This window comes from Carcharhinus amblyrhynchos, chromosome 5, assembly GCF_965287045.1.
Source record: "Carcharhinus amblyrhynchos chromosome 5, sCarAmb.v2.hapA, whole genome shotgun sequence".
NCBI lineage: Eukaryota > Metazoa > Chordata > Chondrichthyes > Carcharhiniformes > Carcharhinidae > Carcharhinus > Carcharhinus amblyrhynchos.
The window spans coordinates 87,217,768-87,239,704 of NC_137328.1; the positions used below are offsets into that span (position 1 = coordinate 87,217,768).

General features: G+C 41.9%; 1 protein-coding gene across 6 annotated transcripts in view; it reads right to left on the reverse strand.

The window, feature by feature from the left end:
* adgrv1 (adhesion G protein-coupled receptor V1) overlaps positions 1-21,937 on the reverse strand; it is a 524,573-nt gene that overhangs the window by 101,689 nt on the left and 400,947 nt on the right. For all 6 annotated transcript variants that reach the window (XR_013886686.1, XM_080189140.1, XM_080189139.1 and 3 more), the window contains 2 exons: positions 16,990-17,106; positions 9,834-10,012 (listed from right to left, as the gene is read on the reverse strand). Coding sequence is in view for 5 of the 6 variants with exons in the window: in XM_080189140.1 (XP_080045266.1) it covers positions 9,834-10,012; positions 16,990-17,106 (296 nt within the window). In the remaining variant the exon portion in view is untranslated. The remainder of the gene's footprint in view (positions 1-9,833; positions 10,013-16,989; positions 17,107-21,937) is intronic.

The window sequence follows — 21,937 nt, forward strand, 5'->3', positions numbered from 1 at the left end:
TGTGTCATTATAATAACCAAGCCAAAAATACTCTGTGTACTTTGTATAAAGTTACACGATGCATCACAACTTAATGACTACAAGTTTCCATGTGCAGCTGCTGAACTTTCAGCAATGGAACAGGACCAACAATGGCTTGAATTCAAAACCACCACAGAAAAACACTGTCTGGTCTACCCGGCCTGAAATAGCGAGACAATCTGATAAAACAGCCACTGTCACGCTAAGAGGCGAAAAGGAACAGAACAAAACAGAACACTGAGTTTCCTTCGTCTGACTTCCCTTGTGCCTCAATCTCATGTGTAAATGAACTTTAATGAATCCAACATGATGGATTAATTTATTCTATATAAAAACAATGGCAGTTTCATAAATTAGATTCTAATACTCTTTCAATGTTTTAATTATGTGCATAATATTAAATTGTGCATAAACGTGAAAGTTAGGTAATAATGTCCATTGTTGATATTTAAGGAATTAAATCTTCAGAATCCATCTTGTTACAGCACGCAACTAAACAAAACATTTAAATTCTTATATCTTGCTACAGTCTCTCCCTATATTTCAGATAGAAGGATTTTAGTGCCCATTACCCAAATAATGTACTTAGCACACTTTAGCTCAAACTATTGACTACTGAATTGCATATATAATAAGAGTTGTATTGTCTCCCTGTTTTCTACGTGGTATTGCTATAAATATTAAATTGTGGAGGATAGCCTGGACACTGGATCCTGCAGTTGCTGTGGGTGGCTGTTGGCTGAATCTAAAAGAAGCTTCGCTGGGTGGTGATGGTAAAAAGTGCAGAATTAGTGGATGTTCCTGTGCCTAGAGTTCCTTCATTTGAGTTGTTCAACAGGGTCACTGAGGTTGGGGACTTATGATGCCACAGACACAGGACGGACGAGGACAGTTGGCTGACTCTCAACAGTTAATTTTGGAGTTAAGCTCTCAGCTGATTTTTGAGTTGATAAGGTGCCACACAAAAGATTAACAAACAAGATTGAAGGTGGCTTGGATAGAGGACTGACTAACCAACTGAGAGCAGAGAGTGGGAATAAATGGCTCTTTTTCTGGTTAAAAGTCTGACAACACCAGGTTTTAGTCCAACCTATTTATTTGATAATATTCTCACTAGCTTTCGAGGGGACAGCCTCTTCGTCAGGTGAATGGAGAGTTCTGGCCTCAGACAGAGCATATAAAGCACAGACAGTTTAGAGATTACTGATTAAAATGCGAATCTTTTTCTGGTTGGCATATTGTAGCTAGTGGTGTGTCACAGGGTTCAGTCCTGGGGCCCCAATTATTTAAAATCTATATCAACGACTTGGACGCAAGGATAAAACGTACAATAGCCAAATTTGCAGATGACACTAAAATAGGTGGGAAAGCAAGTTGCAATGAGGAAATAAGAAATTTAGAACATTGACAGGTTAGATGAGTGGGCCAAAATTTGGCAGATGGAATTTAACATGGATAAATATAAGGTTATCCATTTTGGTTGGAGGATAGAAAGGCAACTTAATGTCTAAATGGAGAGAGACTTCAAAATGCTTCGTGCAGAGGGATCTGGGTGCCTTTGTGTATGAATTGCAAAAAGTTAGTATGCAGTTGCAATAGGTAATAAGGAAGATAAGTTGAATTTTGGCATCCTTTGCTAATGGAATAGAGCATAAAAGTAGGGAGGTGCTGTTGCAACTGTATACGGCATTAGTGAGATCACATTTGGAATACTGTGCACAGTTTTGGTCATCTTGCTTGAGGAAGAATATAAATGCAGTTCAGGGAAGGTTCATTCGATTGATTCGAGGGATGAAAGACTTGTCTCATGAACAGAGATCTTGGAAGAACTCTAGCAAATTAGTCAAACATAATTTACCCTTCTTAAAAACATGCTGACTCTGATGGATTACATTGTGACCTTCCAAATGTCCCATTACTAATTCCTTAATAATAGACATTAATAATGGACATTAAATTAACTGGTTGATAGTTTCCCACTTATCGCCTTTTTCCTTTTTTGAATAGATGTGTTATATTAACCTTTTTCCTTTTTCTGGAACTTTTCCAGAATATAGGAATTTGGAATATTATAACCAATGTTTCCACTATCTCTGCTGCCACTTCCTTTATGACTCCAGGATGTAAGCCATCAGGCCCTGGGGACTTGTCTTCCTTTAATCCCAATAGTTTGCTCAATATCTTTCCCTGGTGCCCAAGGCAAGGTATATTGGCAAAACCATGCATACACTATGACAAAGGATGAATGGGCACCGTTCGACAGTCATTAGACAGGAATGTTCCCTTCTTGTTGGGGAACACTTCAACAGTCAAGGGCATTCAGCCTCTAATCTTCAGGTAAGCATTCTCCAAGGCAGCCTTCATGACAACGCAGAATCGCCGAACAGAAACTGATAGCCAAGTTCTGCACACATGAGGAAGACCTCAACTGGGATCTTGGGTTCATGTCACACTATCTGTAATCCCCACAACTTACCTGGGCTTGCAATATCTCACCCACTGTCCTGGCTTGAGACAATTCACACCTCTTTAACCTGTGCTTAACCCTCTCTCCACCTGAAATGTCTGCACCTGTAAAGTCTTGATTACCTGTTAAGACATGCATTCCAACGATTAACTTGTAATTGAGTTTGTATCTATATATGTCCTGTTTGTGAAACAAATCCTGCACTCACCTGATGAAGGAGCAGTGCTCCAAAAGCTCGTGCCACCAAATAATCCTGTTGGACTTTAACCTGGTGTTGTGAGACTATTTGCTGCTTTAACATTCTCCTTTGGAACAATCTCTGCATTGCCTGTTACAATTGGGGATGATTCTAGTGGATGAGCACTTGGCAAGGATGGAACTGGAACTGGCTCTGTCACTAAAGTGAGGATGAAACAGCTCCAGCAGGGGCACTGGCTATTCGGGTGAAGTTCGGCATCTAAAAGACAATGAAGAGGCTCTCAATGTGTCCTTCCTTAACTGAGCAGAAGAGCAAAGATGTATCCTTTCACACATGTTCTGTCTACCAACAAGAAGGAAGTTGGATAGGTTTGGAGGGAGACCGGAAAAATCAAACAATCCTTCAGCTGAAAACAGGATTGAGGTAGCACAGAAAATCATGGCATCCAAGTGCCACACTGAGAGTGAGCAGACAATGTTCTTGATGGAGAATCTGTTCAGAAAAGCATGTGGAGAAACACTAGAGGTATTGACCATACAGAGCTTGCAACAGATCTTTGAAGCCCTGACAAAGTTGTGTGCTTGTAGCAGTAGTCTGCCACAGCTGTAGCAGAAATTCTACAGATATGAGCAGTCTGAAGGAGAGAAGTATAGTCTCTTCATGTCTGGACTTACCTAGACCTGTTTGACTGAGTCATTCTTCTAGATCCTCCTTCAATCCAACAAGGGAAAGAAACTGAGGTGAAAAATCACTTAGTTGAAGCAGTGAGGAATGAAAGCATCCAGATGGGACAAAGAAGACTCATCAGTGGCAAATCCCATCATGGGCAGAACAAGAAAATTCCACCTCTTGTTTTTGATTCGAGTTACAAATGCCTTTACCCCCACAAAACCATCCCTTTCCCTAGCAACTGTCTGATGGTGAACCAAGCTGTGCGCACACTTAATGTTATATTTGAAGTTGAGTAATTCTGACCATTTCTCCACCATCTCGCTAAGGCAGCCTATTTCTACCACTCCATTCAATTTGAGTCTATTTGATTGAATCAATTTCTGCCACTGTCAAAAACCTTCATTCATGCTTTTGTTACCTCTAGACTTGCCTCATGACCTACCTCTCACACTCCAGCTCCTGTCCTAAATCATATCAAATCCACATACCTCCCCCCACAACCCATACTCCTGGTCTACACGGTTTTCAGTTAACACCACTAAGCTCCTTTTTTCTAACAATTCTTCCATGGCAGTGTGGCTCCCCATTTCTGTAATCTTGTCCATCCTCACAACCCACTGAGTATCTGCGGTCCTCTAATCCTGGATCCTGGACCCTCCCTGATTGTAGCTGTTTCACTATCACTGGTGGCCATGACTTTAGCTATCAAAGCTCTAAACTCTGGATTTCCCTCCCCAAACCTCTCCATCCTTCTAATTAGCTTTCCTGCTTTAAAATGCTCTTGCAGCTTCCCTCTTTGTCGAAGTTGCTGCTTATCTGTCTTGATATCTCCTTATATAATTTGATGCATAATTTTGCTTCGATATTCCTGAGCAATACCTGGAAAACTTCATTATATTAAAGACTGATATAAAAACAAGTTGTTATTATAAGTGGTCTCATCTTACGTCAAAGAATAGAACTGTGGTGCATTGAAAGTAAGTTGGCCCATGGTTTACTGAAAAATATGAAAAAAGAAAGGTCCTTTCTTTAAAAAAAGCTAATTCTTATATTACAAACTACTGCAATGGAAAACCCAAGCCATGATTTTCCCCCAAAAAAACCTGTCATACTGGTGATAAAGCTGGAGAGATCTGGTCTAAATTATCCCACATTCAGTCATTTTTTGGGAGAGTGATGAGTTCTGGGGAAGGGGCCTTAAGCACATCAGTAAGTCCGGCTGCAAAGCAGTTGGGCACCATTTTGAAAGTCTCCCCAGTTACACAGTGCACTAGGGGCCCTCCCCCATGGACATCGGGACTCCCTCCTCTTCACTGGCAGCATATTTCCCCACTCCCTCTCAGGCCCCACTCCCTTGATGCTGTCCCTGACAGTGCCCACCTGGGTGTCATGTGGGTACTGCCATAGTGCTAGGTGAAACTGCCAGATGGGCACTGCATAACCATGACCCCAACCACTCAAAGCTCTAAGCCCGCCCCCGTATGGCCATCGTACACAGCCAGTGGAGCCCAGTAGTGATTCTTACTAATCTCACAGCATGCCCAAAGGTCAGAAGGTCCTGGGAACTGAGAGAATCTGGCATCAAACAGGCTAAGCATATATAAATGTTACTTTAAATATGTGAATCTGCTTTGTGTGATCTGGTTTGCGCTACATGAAAGGGACCAGGATGATTGCAAACTGTTTGGCACCAGGTATAAAACCGATTTTTAGGCCCATGTGTGTTTTCTGGGATCAGTGCGATCTGCGCCAGGCGTGGTGAGGCCGGAGTCTTTCACATTGTACCCCTTCCTGCCCACACTGAGGCCCTTACTAACAAAGGATGCAAGGAATGCTGCATATAGTTTGCATTCAGTGTTGCTGGAGCACAATTAACAAATAATAGCACAGATTCTGTGATCCTGCCACCATAAATGTGAAGCTAATAGGCAGATCCCAATCCAGTCTCTGTGCAACATAAGAAGTAGGAGCAGGAGGAGGCCATCTAGCCCTTCGAGCCTGCCCCATCATTCAATAAGATCATGGCTGATCTGAAGTGGATCAGTTCCACTTTCCCGCTTTCTCCCCATAACCCTTAATTCCCTTGCCTATCAGAAACCTATCTACCCATGACTTAAATATATTTAGCTAGGTAGCCTCCACCACTTCAACGGGCAGAGAATTCCAGAGATTCACCACTCTTTGAGTGAAGAAGTTCCTCCTCAACTCCGTTTTAAGCTGCCCCCCCGCCTTATCTTGAGGCTGTGCCCTCTAGTCCTGCTGTCCTTTCTGAGCGGGAAGAATCTCTCTACCTCTACCCTATGCATCCCCTTCATTATCTTATACATCTCTATAAGATCCCCCCTCATCCTTCTAAACTCCAATGAGTACAGGCCCAGTCTATTTAGTCTTTCTTCATAGTCCAACCCCCTCATCTCCAGTATCAGCCTAGTGAACCTCCTCTGCACTCCCTCCAAGGCCAAAATATCCTTGCGCAAGTGCGGCGACCAAAACTGCACACAGTACTCCAGCTGCGACCTCACCAGTGCCCTGTACAGTCGCAGCAAGACCTCCCTGCTTTTATATTCTAACACAGATTCTAGATTATAACACAGTGAAATTGGAAACCAGAAGAAAGTTTGCTGCAGAGACCTTGGTACCAGTGTTATTAATAGACATGAAAAATTCTAAATAAACATAATTTTTTTAAGCTTGTTTCTTTTGAATTTTTCAATATTTTTCTTCGAATTTTGAGCCATAATGACCTGTTTGAAAGACTACTTGGCAATTCAGCCTGAGGTGAATTAGGCTTAATACATACAAGCTGCTTTTGCCTTATGCTCATGCTGTGAATTCCCAGGATGTTGTTGTTGTGGTGGTAATAAGAAAGTAAACTTGCAAGGTTCACTAAGACCAGCAGCCGGGGAGACACATTTTTCCTTGTTTTTCCTGGCTGCCGGCCTTAGTGAACCTGGCAGGTTTATCTTGTTGCTGCCAGCTGCACAAGACTAGTTCACTGGGAGTTGACAGCTCCACTCATTAATCTCTTGGACTTTCAGGAATATTGGTATTGCAATTGCCAAGGGTCTTAGTTAGTTTAGCTCCATCACAGTGCTGAGTATGATAACCCTTAGAAGAATTTTCAAGGCTTTTTTAGCTTGTGGCTCAGTGTAGTCTGGATCTTGGATGATGAAGCCAAAACAAGTATTTGTGTTACATCTTTACTGTAATAAGATGTCCCCCAAGGAGAGACAAGAGTTGAACGTTAGGTGCCTTTTGGAGATTTGGCAATGGACACAGCTAGTGTACTCTCAGGTTCAGCCTGAGTGAGAAGGTATAGGGAAATAAATTACATTCATATAACACCTTTCTCAACCTCAGGGCAATCCAGAGTGTTTGATAGTATTTCCTAAGTATGGAGGAGGAGCTGTAAGAGCGGGAATCGTGGAGTGAAGTGTGACTTAATCAGACAGGAGCTGAAATTTTGCTTTCCCAGTAGCGGATTTAAATTTAGAGATTAACTCAGTGGGGTTGGGCCTCATGCTCACCCTACTTGTATTACAAATGCATGCTATGAATACTCATTATATTAAAACTTTTTGTAGTTATGTTCCATCTTCATATAAAGTCCACAGTGCACGAGGATCTGGTAGCACCGGATCATGTTTGTTTAAAGATGGCGTGCAATAGTTGGCTTTGTGCAGTTTGAGGTCAGCAGTTTTCCTCATTGAACTCTGCAGCACAGGGGAGGTGAGGAGACGAATGACAACTTGAATGGAGGTTTGGAACTGCAAGTGTATAGTGTGCAAGAAACAATATTTTTCACTGTATACAATACTTGTGACAATAATAAATCAAATGAAATCAAGAGTCAGTTGTGAGGGGTGAAGGGGAGTGGACTGGAATCAGGGACATGGAAGAGTGAAGTGAAAAGATGGCCTGGAAGTGGTTGCAGTGGGGGAGTGGCAGGGTGCAAACAGTCTTTCAAATTAAGAAAATGAAGGACTTATCGAGCAGTGTCTGTCGTGTCCAACGGTGGGTCATTCTTAATGTGTTGAGATTGTTGCAGGGCTTTGAGTTCATCTGCAACGTGTCAGTTATCCTTGCTGAGAGTGATCTCGGGCAATATTATTTACAATACACAGATAGGAAGGCCATCTGAACCTGTGAGTTAAACCATGTCCCAAGTAGAGGTGAGTACAACACTAGACACCAACATGAACATTCAGTAAAGACCGAACAAAATAACATCACCTCTCCTGTAACTAACAGTGTGTACCAACCATGAGGGTCTCTGACTAAACTAGTCGCTGCAGGCAACAATGAAAGCAATGCAATGTGAAATAGTTACAAGTAAAATTCAAATTTGAAAAACACCCATGCCAGCTTTGTGCCCTTAAATCTTATGTTAATTACAGTGGAACTGGGGAAGAAAATTGTGGCTGGGATGAAGCGCCTCTCTGTTTATGCAGAAGGCTTTTGTCTAAACTTGTTGCATTGTCAGCTCATGGTGGACTTTACCATTGAAAAGCTCCCCCATGTATCTGATCATGTATCTCCAGTGCAGAACCATTCGTCCCTTTATCCAAGTCATTAATACAGTTTGCAAATAGTTAAAGTCACAGCATGATCACTGTGGCACTTCACTCACTACAGTTTGTAAACCTGATAATTAGCCATTTATTCTGACTCTGTTTCCTTCTATTTATGCTAATGTAGCATCCCATCACCATCCTGTCTTGTGCACATTATACCTTTTATGTGGCACATTATCAAAGAGCTTTGGAAAATCCAAATACGTGACATCAACAAGTTCCCCTTCATCCACCCTGCTTGTCACAGGCTTAAAAACTCGAATAAATTTGTCAAATATGATTTCTCTTTCACTAAACCATGTTGGTTCTGACTGCATTAGTTCTGCTACCATCTCTCTAACAATGGATTCTAGCATTTTCACAATGATAGATTGGGCAAAGTAGCCAATAGTTTCTGTCCCCGTCCTGCCGATAAAAATAGATCAAATGTGAACATCAGATAAGAAGACATCAGTCGAAGTTCAACAACATTGCAAACAAGGTCCTTGACATTTGGAAGTGACCATTTATTCTTAATGCAAGATATTTATCATGTGCATGATTGTCAAGGTTCAAGAAGCTGTGAATACTGGGCCTTAGGCTTTGTTCTGCTGCAGTGGAAGGAATCTCCCCCCAGGTAAATGATGAAAATTTGGATAGGTACAAGCAGCATAGGCCTTGTTGGCCATGCAGGCCTTGGGGAATCATCGGTGGTGCTGGCTGCTTCAGGGCAAGTAAATGTTTTAATAGGGACCTTAATGCCTTTACCTGCATGTGTAATGTGATAACAACTAACAAGACAAGGGAGAGATCAGCCATGATCTGACTGAATGGCAGAGCAGTCTCAAAGGGATTAATTTGCCTATTTCTGCTCCTAATTCCTATGTTCCAACTGCCTGTTCAGACAAAGGTAAAAGGTGCCTGACCGATCTGGCAGTTGGAAATCTTCCAGTCGCAAGCGCATACACGCTTCTTGCCCTAGTTCTGAAACATAAGGTACCTCACAAGACCATGAAATTGAGCTGCAGTTTGTATACTTAGATTAGATAGTGCCTGAAAAGTGGGTGATTTGCGACCTGTCTAAATTGGAGAAAGGGTGATGAACCATATCAGATGATGTCTATCAAGCTGCACTCCAGAATGAGGTTATCTTTAGAGATTCCACTAATTGTGTGTTGTTTGAATCAAAGTATTCAAACTTTTTTAGGGTTAAAGTTAACTGGAATTCATTCAAACTATCTGACTTTAAAAGAGTTTCTCTTGACAATAGCTACAGTTCGAGATGGTTATTTTTCAATTCTTGGTAAGCACTGACGCTGAAGATATTCTTAACCAAACTTTCTCATAGCAGATCTGTAATTTATAAAATTTCTGTAAAAGGACTGTAGCAGGATGTGCGTGTGTGCGTGTGTTTATGAACATGTTTGTGTATGAGGCTTATGGGGGAGGGTGATGAGCAGGAGCAGACCAAGAAGCAGACTAAGATTTTGGTCTGACATAGCTTTGCATGTTAAAGTACAACAGGAAGTGGGTGATACTTACCAACTAGTATAAATAACTATTTGGCCTAATTCTAGAAACAGCAAAGTACTGACAAAACTCATCCCCACCCTGTCTTATTACAGGAAGTTTCAGTCTGGCTGAACAAAGCTTTAAATTCAACAACTGAATTTAATTCATGACTTAAGCCAGGAGCTCTTCTATCTTGCAGAAAATGCTTGAATATGAAAAGGCAAAAATAAGTTATGACATATCTTATGTTCTCTGGGATGATTCCTTTTATTTTTGTTGAGTTCACCATCACTGACCTTCCTGGAAATGAAGATGAACCATAACCTGACAATTTCTAATGTGCCTTCTAATCAGTGCATGATATCGATCAACTAGACTGGTCAATGCTTTTGTGACTTGCAATACTCACACATCACCATGTACAGTCCCATAGATTTCCTGCATGGTCCAGTGATAGGCTCCTCTCAGGATAATTACAAGCAGGGCCACAACAAGGGCAGGTAAACCCCAACTTAGAATGAAGAACAGTAGGTACCGTCGATCTGTGTGTTCGTCATTCATTACAAGCACTTGCCAGAAATTGATGGACTAAAGAGAAGGAAAGAAACATACAGTAAGTGGAACAACTCCCCATTCTACCCATTGCAAACACATGCATGTTCCAAGTTTGTGATTTATTTTACATAAAGTGGCCTCCATCATAGAGACCACAATAGCAATTATTTTCTGATCCAAAAAATTAAGTTTGCTCTGTACTGTTGGTGTGCCATTGGCACAATGGATGATTTTGCTGTATCAGCATTTTTAATATCAATAATTCTGTTTTTAATTTAAAATAAAAGCCTTTATAGTGTTTACAATTGTAATAAAGAAGTATGAAGCATAATATAGCCAAAAATGGCTGGGTTATGGTGCAATTCTGCTGTGGGACAGGATAGTGCATCCAAATTCAAACGTCACAATGCTCACAAATACGCACCATGTAAAATAATGTCCAAGTGTTGTTTCAAATGTAGTTCTGAAATTCACCGAGCAATGAATATCAATCAAGCAAGTTTTACAGAAAATAGTTCTTAGCTGCAGGATTGATATTTTCAATTCCTTTGACGCGTGCATAATAAAGCAATGAGGAAGAAGTTATCAAGTTATCCTTTCAGTCTGGCTTCTGCTTTTTCTAATGATCTTGATAATGCTAATGTTTCACTGTACTTTCATCAATGAATGGATGATTGGGCTCTCAGCCAAGTCTCATTATGTATATTTGGCTGAGAGGCCAGACAACCATTACACTTATTGAAACACCTGCACCCCAGAGAGAACATTGCTTGGTTGACAGCTCAAGCTCTTGGCTCTCTCTGATATATTTACACACAGTTAAGCAGATTCAAGGGGTTGTGGTTTCTGTTACTTGACACGTTTATTGCTTTCAAAGTGAAATAACTTTTTTAGTAGGAAATTATGAAAAAGTTACTTCTTAAAATTTTTTATGTATCCTACTGCCATATGGGGTTCAATGAATCCATACTGTGTACAATGGGCCAATGGGTATTGAAGTATCATAGCTTAGCGTGGGAGCATGGGGATTATAGGGGATGGGTAAAAGTGCAAAGCTTAGCATAGGAAGCATGATAGGTCATAGGTAGTGGGTGGCATAGCAAGCAGGGTGGATCATAAGGGTGGGCAGAAACGCACAGCTTAGCATGATTAGCCATATGGAATGGGTGCCAGGCCATAGTTTGGTACAAGGGTCGTGAGAGACCACAGGAATGGATGGAAGGACAGAGCATGGCATAGGGAGTATAAATACCTTTGGGGTAGTTGGGGGGAATTGGAGTGACATGGCTAGGACATAGGAATTATTTAGATGGTGACGGAGTGTGAGGAGTGAAGGCAGGAAGGCTTCTATATTATTATTATAACTGGGATTAAGTGGTAATCCTTTTAAACTGCACATCTCTGCACCTGGCAGCCCTGTGGCTGCATCCAAACTTTTTCCTGGGTTGGCTGATCTGACTCCCAGCTCCTTACTCACTGAGCAATCAAAATCTAACTTTTGCAGGCACTTTCTTCCAGGCTGAGTTGGGAATTTTCCCGACTCCTGCTACCTGCCTCAGGATGAAAATTCAGGCCAATGTGTTGAAAGGTACTTACATAAGCGTGGTGACCCTAAATATCTTGATGATTCCACCAATCTCCCACAGTAACGAGAGAAAAATCTCCAAGGAAATGGAGGAGATCGAGATAAATTTGTTGGAGATTCCTCATTTTCCTTTAAGGAGCTAAACTTCTGACTGACTATTGCAACTGATGGCCATGGACCGAACTCCTTACAAGGGAGGTTCCCACTTCCCAAGCTGGAGAGTGACTCAGCATATCAATGGATGTCAGTAAGCTAAATGGGTCTAGTTGCCCTAAACTTCACAAGGGCACGTGTGGGTACCAATGGTCAGGTATGAGATCTGAAACACCAAAGATTTCATGCCTTATTTTTAAAAATTCTTTCATGGGTTGTGGGCATTGCTGGCAAGAACAGTATTTGTTGCCCATCCCTACTTTGCCATTGAATGGCATGCCAGGCCATTTCAGAGGGCAGTTAAGAAGCAATTGCATTGCCATATTTCAGCAAGATTTCAGCAATAATACCTGCGTTGGCTCTGTGGAGAGTACCAGTAGCTGGAAGGATCATTGCTGAAACACTGTTAGGGTTGGAAGCAGTTTTAAGGGATGGAACTAGAGTAAAGCTAGATGGTGTTGGAGAGGAGGCAGAGTGGAGAGAAAGAATTGGGTGGCTGCTACAATACCGCACCCCTACTGAAACACTGTCAGGGCTATTAGCATCATTTCCTGTTTTGACTGCCATTTCCTCCATGAAACAACAGTAAATCAGGATATTACATGATTCCCTTAAACACTACCCTGCAGAGTCATTTGAAATTCAGTTTAATATCCCGTTTAATGGGAGTGAAATCAGTAATTCCCTTGGAAAGGCTGTAATTTCCTCCAGCTAACAATCAAAGTTACCGTCATCAACCTCTGCCACAAGTTACATATCCCCAGCCATTAACTCCCAGCCCACCTTCCCAGCTACTGTTACCAGTTAAATCTGGCTGCTTACACGCTCAGAATCCTGCTCAACTCAGAACCAAATTTCCAATCCCGGCTCCCCTCCATCACAAAAACTGCCTGCTTCCATCTCTGTAATATCATCCACCTCATCTGCTGCCGGGAAACTCAGTCATACCCTTGTCAGCTCAGACACACTTATTCCAGATTTCCCAGCCAACTTTCCATACTCTACCCTCAAAAAACTATAGACCATCTAACTTTCTTCTGCTGTATCCTTTTTCAGATCATCCTTCTGACCCATCACTCCATCCTTGCTGACCTATATCGACTCCTGAAGGTGGATCTTTGTCCCTCTGGTGGGAGGGGAAGGGGTGTAAGTCTTTAATTGATATGGAGATGGGTTTCCTGCTTGGTAAGAGCCAGTGGTCGTGGGAATAGAGAAGGGTCATATGAAATCAGGAATTTAGACTCCCCAGAGCCACAATCACTGAGACTGCGGGTTGTTCTGATGGAGATGTTCTGTGGTTTGTGCCAAAGCCTTCCACATCATCAGAGCGCAGGGAGAAGAGTTAAGAGAGCCAGTGGTGTGGCACTTAGGTCAGAACAGCCTTCGCTGCACTGATACCAAACTGGATCTATTGTTAGAAACCTGGAGGGAGAGGTGGGAGGTCTCCTTCTGGAGAGTGGCAAGAGGATCCTACAGCTTCAGGCGGAGCACTAAGTGGTTCACTGAAGTGTGCTCTTACAGTGACTGTACGTTGTTTTTCTCTACTTGAATTATATACACCACGAGACTTTAAGCCACACTCCTATGTTTTATTGCTGCCTTGATATTGAAAAATGGTCTGAGGTGGTGAAGGACAGTGGAGTCCTCGATGGTGAAAGCAAAGCCATTGGACAGATGTGTTCTTTTCATCAGTGGCAAATAATGAGATATTTCAGGCTTTGTCTTCCATGCAGTTGTTTGCAGTTATCTCAGATTCCCCTCAATCTGGGTGAGAAAGACTCTGTTGAAACATTCAAGAGATCCCTGATGTTGATGGTATCCTCATGAGCCATAAGTGCCCCAAGGCACGTCCAGCCATCTCGCTGTGCAGCAGGAGCAATGCTCTGTTCAGCATCATCTCTGTATGTCTCCTTTTCCTTACCCTGTCTCACCCCCTGCTCCTCCCCCTACGTCCTCGCTGTCCTCAAGGTTCACACCTCTCTGGAGTTCCCTGTTATGACAATTGTAACAGACCACTACATTGATAGAGCTCCTTGCAGGAGGGTAATGGAGACTATGATCTGACCACTTCAGACACTGGAATGACATCTTCTTAATTCTGAAAGCTTGTTCAGCAATTGTCCGACTGAGTAAGTGACATTGGTTGTATTGTCAAAGAACAAAGAACAAAAAATCAGCCTGGGAAACAGGCCCTTCGGTCCAACGAGCCCACGCTGCCATCTCAACACCACCTCTCTACCCATGACCCCTATCTAATGTTTTGTGGCCATCCAGATTGAGGGAAAACTGATTTAGGGACAATTTATTCCTGCCAATCAGCATAACAGCACATCTTTGGGGTGTGGGAGGAAACCGGAACACCCGGAGAAAACCCACGCAAACACGGGGAGAATGCGCAAACTCCCACAGACACCGGCCCAAATCCATGTGTCTGCACAGCAATCAGCGATAGTCACTGAGCTGTCGTCTTGCCCAGTATCTTGTCCAGTTTAGGCACACACTAACGACATGAAGCACTAGGCCAATCTCAAACAACCAAGAGCAGCCCCAGTACTACCCATCGCGTGTATGCCCCTCGTTGGACACGAGGTGGACCGACTTAAAACCTGTGAATGAAAAAAGAAAAACATTATTATCATACTATACCCATTTACATTTCTAGGGACACCCCACCTTTGCCTGGAGCTCACATGGAGAGATGAGTAGCCATGTCTTTAAGGGTTTTCAGTTATGCTCTAGAATACATTCATACAATTCAAGGTTTTGGGTGATAGTTTCAGACAAATGATGATTGGTAGAGGATGAAAGAATCATGGCAGCTGCCAGAAAAATGTCTGTACGCATAGAGGTAGCTCTTGTGGTGATTGCAGACCAGTTAGATGTTGAAGGAGTAGAAGCTTTTCTGGGAGATTAATATCACTGGTCAGTCATTGTGACCCTAGATGGCCACATGGGTACAATTGGTGGTGCCCTGCGTATGAGGAAATCCGGCAATGGCAGCAAAACCCAATTCTTCCTGTCCCTGTGAGATTGGGCCAGTTGTGAAATGAATGTATTATCTAGTTCTAGCAAAGAGGGCATGAGTGATCTACAAGATGCAGTGGTGTGAAACTGCTTGCAAAATGCCACTCATGTCTGCAGCTGATCCAGAAGTCAAAAGTTCAAAGCAACAATGACCTTGCTGGTCAATGGTGATCCGAGCAGTGAGGTGTGAGGTCTTTGGTGATGAGGTCAAAGATCTCTGCGGCCCTCTGCATGGAAAGTCGCAATCTCCCACGGATCTCGGTCATCTTTACATAGCTCTTTCTTTGCTGAGGGTCTTCCTTGCCTTCATTCTCTCTTTCCTCTCCCATGCCCCCAGCTGCTTGGGGTTCTGCCCTGCCTTTGGAGGATGTAGTCCATCATTGCCACTGGGCCTAAAATCTGACAGTCATGCCACCAGCCATGGGAAATGTGGCGGGTTAAAGGGATAGGGCCTGTGTAAGATACTCTGTCAGAGAGTTGGTGCAGACTCGATGGGCTAAATGGCCTCTTTTGCACTTAGGGATGCTATGATTCTACGAAAGCCAGCAGTTGCCAACTTCCTTTTAAACATATGGCCATCCTATAGTGATTGACTACAGCCTTCCCACTGTTCTTCTGTCCCCGCAGTCTCAGCGGGCTGAGAACCCTGTTCAATGCCTGCATGCTGCATGCCCACTCTTCCCACCACCTGAGTATGCCAAGGTCATCTCCTTACCAAATGTTCCATTGATCCTCTTATGGAAGCAGGGTCATGCAACTAGAGCAGCCATGACTGACTCCACACTCTACCCACTGCCTTTCAGCTGATATGCAACAGTCACCTCCAAAAACCCATTTACCCCCTTTAAAATTCCACCCCTCCATCCAACAAGTTCTGAATGAGTTTTTATCCTACTATGATTGGCCTCATTTGAGAGGACAGCAGGATTGTTGTCACAAGAACACAAGAAAGTAGACCATGTGGCCCATCGAGCATGTTCCACCACTCAATACCATCATGACTAATCTTGGGTCCATTTTCCTACCTCCCTTAATTTTGAGACATTAAAAATCTATCACAATCTTTAATGTATTCATTCTATAATGTGGGTAGAGTGTCAGTCATGACTGCCCTAATTGCATTACCCTGGTACCACAAGAAGGTCAATGGAACATTTGGAAACTTGGTGTACTCATGTGGTGGGAAGAGAGGGCACACACAGCATTCAGGCATTGAACAGAGTTCTCAGCCCACTGGCACTGTGAGAGCAGAAGGACAGTGAGCAAGGATGTTAATCACTACAGGAAGTTGGCAGCTGGCATTTGTAGAATCATAGAATCCCTACAGTGCAGAAGAGGCCATTTGGCCCATCAAGTCTGCACCAACTCTCTGACAGAGTATCTTACACAGGCCCTATTATCCCACATAAAATAAAGTTAAAGTTTATTTATTCGTGTCACAAGTAGGCTTACAATAACACTTCAATGAAGTTACAGTGAAAATCCCATAGTCGCCACACTCCAGCGCCTGTTCGGGTACACTGAGAGAGAATTTAGCATGGCACTGCTCCTAAATAGTATGACTTTTGATTGTGGAAGGAAACCAGAGCACCCAGAGGAAACCCATGCAGACACAGGGAGAATGTGCACACTCCACACAGGCAGTGACCACATGGGCAGGTTTAGGGGGTAAAGGGATGAGTTGGCAAAATTCTCATATTTTGTGGCTCAGATGGAGCTGTGTTTATCCAGGTGGCTTCCTTTAAGCCTACTGCTCAGATGTCCCTCTGACAAAGTATACACAAAGGCTGCTAAGTGGAATACTGAAGTCTACTACAGGTCAATTATAAGCGTCTGCCGGGTGTCAGCTGGTCATAATTTCCTATTTCCTGCCCTTGCCAAGCCATTAAGGTCAGAAAAAAAATTAGTTGAAAATAATACTTACTTTCCTTTTTTTTGACACGTAGAAGTGTAACATCTGAAGTGTGATCGATATGTGCTAGATGCAAGGCCTTTTTACCGATAGTAAATTTAAAGCAAATTGAAAAGTATCTATAACTCAAGTGATTCTGTCTTCATTCTCGTGTATTGAAAAATACTAGCAGTTATCACATAAATAGTCCCAGGAACATGTCCTTCAGATTGTTGGAATAGATTCTTTTAGCCCTGTTCAATACATTTCTTTCATTACCCTAACTCTTTTTTAGGAAATGAGGAAATTTGGCCAATTTCCTGAAGATTTAAGGTAAGAGTTTTTTTTTGCACTGACCTGAATGAGCATCCAGCTGAACTGGCACAGGTAGAGGTAATGCATTACCAGTCCTAGGGCAGAGCAACTTTCATCGGAGAGTTCTCGACTTAGGTAAATGGATATCAAAAATGAGATCTGAAGGAATAAAAGGTTTTAAAAAACTAAGTTGGTTAGCAGCCAATCATATTAAAGTATTTTCACAAACAGCACTTCAGGAAGGAAAATATCCTTTACTTTCAAATTTATTTTACATACGCATGGGATTAAGGTAGAAACTGAAATATCATAAGCAAAGTTAGATACTTCTTAAAAAATGTAGGTTTTTATCATCATGAATAAAGTTGATACTGAACAAATTAGCTCAGCAACAAATAAAATTAGTTCTTCTGGCAAGACAGGTGTAATGCCCAAACTATGTTAGGGGCTTTAACAAAAAGAAAATATGTGATTTGCACACGTAGATTTAAACTAACAACAACAGATTCATTGAAAGAGATGTTCTCTGCACTGCATTGGACAAAAACTGAAACTAAACAGCAGCCTGTGAAACACCCTCATGACATCAGCATCAAATCCAGTGATCAGTTCTTAAACCAGTCAGGCAACACTTAAATATATAACAATTGGTTTCTCAGAGGTAATTGTGAAGTTAGTGCACCATTCATTTATACCTCATTCAACAAAGTGTAATGTTTTCAAGCATTTCCACAGTGTGCCGCTTAACATAAAATTAAAAGCTCTCATCAGTTCAATAAATTCTAATTGATTGTAGTCTGTAGGGACTTCAAAAGTACACCCTTTGGAGAGTTACGGGTAGTAACTTATGGATTTTTGTATTTAACTGCATATGGGTGAACTTCAGAAGTTGCGTTCAGTTTCAGAAGTACTATGGCAGAGAACGCTGACAGTTTATTCATCAATATCCTGTCAGGTTTGGGCTAATGTGTTGGTAGGATACAGTGCAATATGGAATTAATGGTCTAACTGGCATTTTTTCCATTCATTCTTGGAATGCAGGCATCACTAGCAAGTCAACATTTATTGTGTTATGATCCCAACTGACGTTAATACTGGACAAGTCAGATATTGGAATGAAACATAGATTGGTAGATCCTAATCTTATTTTTGTCTTTAGAAATCATGGAGATCAGATACTGAATACAGTTACAGGAGTCTGCCAGTATACTGTTAGCACAAAGAATAAAATTATTAAACAAGGAAAAATGAAATAAATTACACTAGACAGAAAGATTGGAAAGAATTTCAACACAGACACTAGAAAATGATTCAATATGCATCATTCCTTTCATCCAGTCACCCTGACAGACACAAAACCCAGTGAAGATTTATCACAGTCTAAACACCCAGATTTTTTGCTTGGGTTAGTTCAGTTTCAGTTTTCATCCAGCAAACTGCTGAACATTCTCTTCAGCTGGTATCTTCCTGAGCAACCCCAGGAACCACAATTTAAACTCATTATAACGTTATACATTATTCTGAATAACTACTTGTCCCATGGCCTTTGATAAGCTAGTGGCAAGAAGCCTCACTGAACCAGTGCAATCTTTGTGGGCACAGTCACCTTGAGTTTAGGAAGGACTTCCAGGACTTTGACTCAGTGACAGGTTCAAGTCAAGATGATGTGATATGTTGTGGGAGAACACTCAGATAGTGGCTTTCCCAATTGTCTGTTGCCCTTTTTCATTTGGTGTAGAGATTGAGAGTTTGGCAGATGTTGTTAACGGAGCTTTGGAATATAGCTGCAGAGAATTTTGTAGAGACAATATACACAGCTGCCACTGTGCATCTGTGATGGATGGAGTGAATGTTTCAGCTGGTGGATGGAGTGCAAGTCAAGGTGGCTGCTTTCTCCTAGGTGGTGTCGAGCTTCCTAAATAATGTTGGAGCTGCACCCATCCAGATATGATGTGGGTATGCCGGCGTTGGACTGGCGTAAACACAGTAAAAAGTCTGACAACACCAGGTTTTAGTCCAACCTATTTATTGTCCTGACGAAGGGGCTAACCCGAAAGCTTGCGAGTATATTATCAAATAAATAGGTTGGACTAAAACCTGGTGTTGTCAGACTTTTTACTGTGCTCATCCAGATAAGCAGAGAGTATTCCATCACAATCCTGACTTGTGCTTTGTAGATGGTGCAACGAATTTAAGGCAGTCGGGAAGTGAGTTACTCAACCACAAAATGTCCACACAGTATGTGTGATTGGTCCAGTTCAGTTTCTGGTCAATGGTAATCCCTAAGATGTTGATAGGCGATTCAGCATTGACAATGATATTGAATGTCAAGTGCAGAGGTTAGAATCTCTCTCGTCAGAGATGGCCCTTGCCTATAACCGATCTGATGCAAATGCTCCTTGTCACTTGTCTGCTCAAGCCTGAGTTTTATTCTTTATTCTGGATATTCTTGCTGCATTTACGCACAAACTGCTTCATTATCTGAGGAGTTGCAAATGTAATTGAACACTGTATAATCATCAGCAAACATTCAGATACCTAACTTTATGATAACGAGATGGTTACTGTTGAAGCAGCCAAAGATAATTGGCTCTAGGACACAGTCCTGAGGAACTCCTGCAGTGATGCTCTGAGGCTGCACTGAATGGCCTCCAGCAAGCACAACCATTTTCTTTTGTGCTATCTGCAACTTCGACCTTCAATCAAGGACGTTCCGCTGATTCCAACTGACTTCAATTTTATTTGGACCCCTTAATGCCACATGTGGCCAAGTGAGTTTGTGATGTCAAGGACAGTCACTTACAATTCATATCCGAATTTGGCTTATTGGTCCATGTTTGAATCATGGTTGGAAAGGGATCCATAGGTGAATAGTCCTAGCTGCACCCAAACTGGGCATCAATGAACAGGTTATTGCTGAAGTTAATGCCACTGGATAGGGTTGTTGATGACACCAGCCATCATTTTGCTAATGATCGAATGTAAAGAGATGGGCTGGTAATTGTCTGGGTCGGATTTGTGCCCCTTCTTGTGAATAGGACATCCCTGGGTATTTTCCCACACGGTTGGATAGATTCAGTGTGGTAGCTGTACTGAAGTAGCTTGACTAGGGTCACAGCTAGTTCTGGAGTTCAAATGGAACACAAGGTCGGGATGTTGCTAGGATCTGTAACCGTTGCTGTATTCTGTGATTCTACATTCAACATGGAATGAATCAAATTGGCTAATGACTGGCATTTGCGATGTTGGGTGTGATCTGGGGGAAGGCCTGCAGTTCATTTTTTTCCTTTTTTGCTATTTGCCTAGAGCAGAATGAAAGGCACTGGAGTGATTATCATTTGTTGCTGCTGGCATTAACGTGGGGGTTATGGCTTCCAAATAGGGATAGAAGTTGTACTGTCCTATTAATGCCAAGAATGTGGTAGACAATTTTAAATCAGGTTGCCTAATAGACGTCAAAGCATCTGCCTTTCCGTATGCAAAGAGTCGTCCCAGAAATTGTAAGGAAATAATGTTTGAACTCAATGGGCGGGATTGTATAAGTTAGAATTCTGATTTCCACAATATTTCAGCTTTAAACATGTACCCAGGCTCACAACATACAAAGCCACGTGAATACATCATCGTGTAAATTCTGGGCACCAATAAGGCGTCCAAGTTAGCTTCATTACTGACTTCCCCCCTCCCTCTCCTCCCCCCACTGCCCCCCATACATTCAGCCAATTATCAACTGTTGGGTAATGCGTTTTTCAGGTGCATAATGAATAACCAATCGGTTGAATTCTTTTCCCCTTTGTCTTGTTTACAGTATATTCTTACTTGTTGTTCTTTTACAACATAACAGTGGAATGCAAGATGAACTGGTTTGTTGAAGTTGAGCTATGTGCTCCAAACCTCCCCTCCCCCATCCCTGGTACCAGTCTGAACTGGATATCGCCAGTTTGAGCAGAACCCTAGATTAAAGCATCCTTTCTGTATCAGCTTCTGCTCACAGCCAGCAGACAGTGCAAAACAAAAATCACACACAATTCACCAAAGCTGAAATATTCATTTAACATCATTTAGTCACAGTATGAATTGCCTTTTTTTTAAAGATCTGGGTCTACTTATTGTATTGTACTTTATTTAAAAAAAGGAAAAATAGCAAACATATTCTAATCCTTATGGTGAAGGCAATAAAATCAGGTCAAGACTTAAAGAGGAAATCATTAAAGATGAATTTATGTGGGGGTTCACTGATCCTTGATCTGCAAGCCTTGGAGAAATGGCTGCTACTCTATTTCCCCAGAGTTCTGTCAGTCTTCTCCTAAAGTTGTGCCAGGGGATTGGAAGAATTCCCTCGGAAAGTCCAGAAGAAAGTTGTTTGGAAAACCTTTGCTAAATAGTCAGATGCAAAAATGAACTATGTTTATATCAGTCACATCATTGCATAGCAAAAATGCTGTCAGATCTTCACTATGATATAGTGACAAAAAAAATGACATCCAGCTGTTTGGCTGAACTCCATACCATCATTGTCTTCATAATGATACTACTATATGTAGTAAACGAAAATGTTTTGACATGTGCTAAGACAACAGATGTGGTCCAGTACAAATTCCACTGCAATCTCTGCGAACATGTTAAAAAAAATCCTGCTTTCAGGACAAATTAGCATTTGGCAGAGTTGCGATTGCTTTGAAAACAGGTGCGCTATGGAACAGTGTAAATTATAAGTTATTGGCCACCTTCAAATAAAGTAATTTTAAGATGAAGAATTGGCACAGACAAAATTGGTTTGGTAATTTTGAGCAAATTTTGCAAACTGTTGCTCTAACGGAATTAACAAATGGGAAGTTTCACAGGTCTCAATGACCCTCACGTTTTGGGTTCTCAGCATAACTCCCAACTGAAGCTGTGTGTTGGGAGTGTGAATTTGTAAAATTACAGGGATTATTTTCATCTTTATCACCCAGCGCACAAATCTAGAGGGATATGGATCACCAACCTA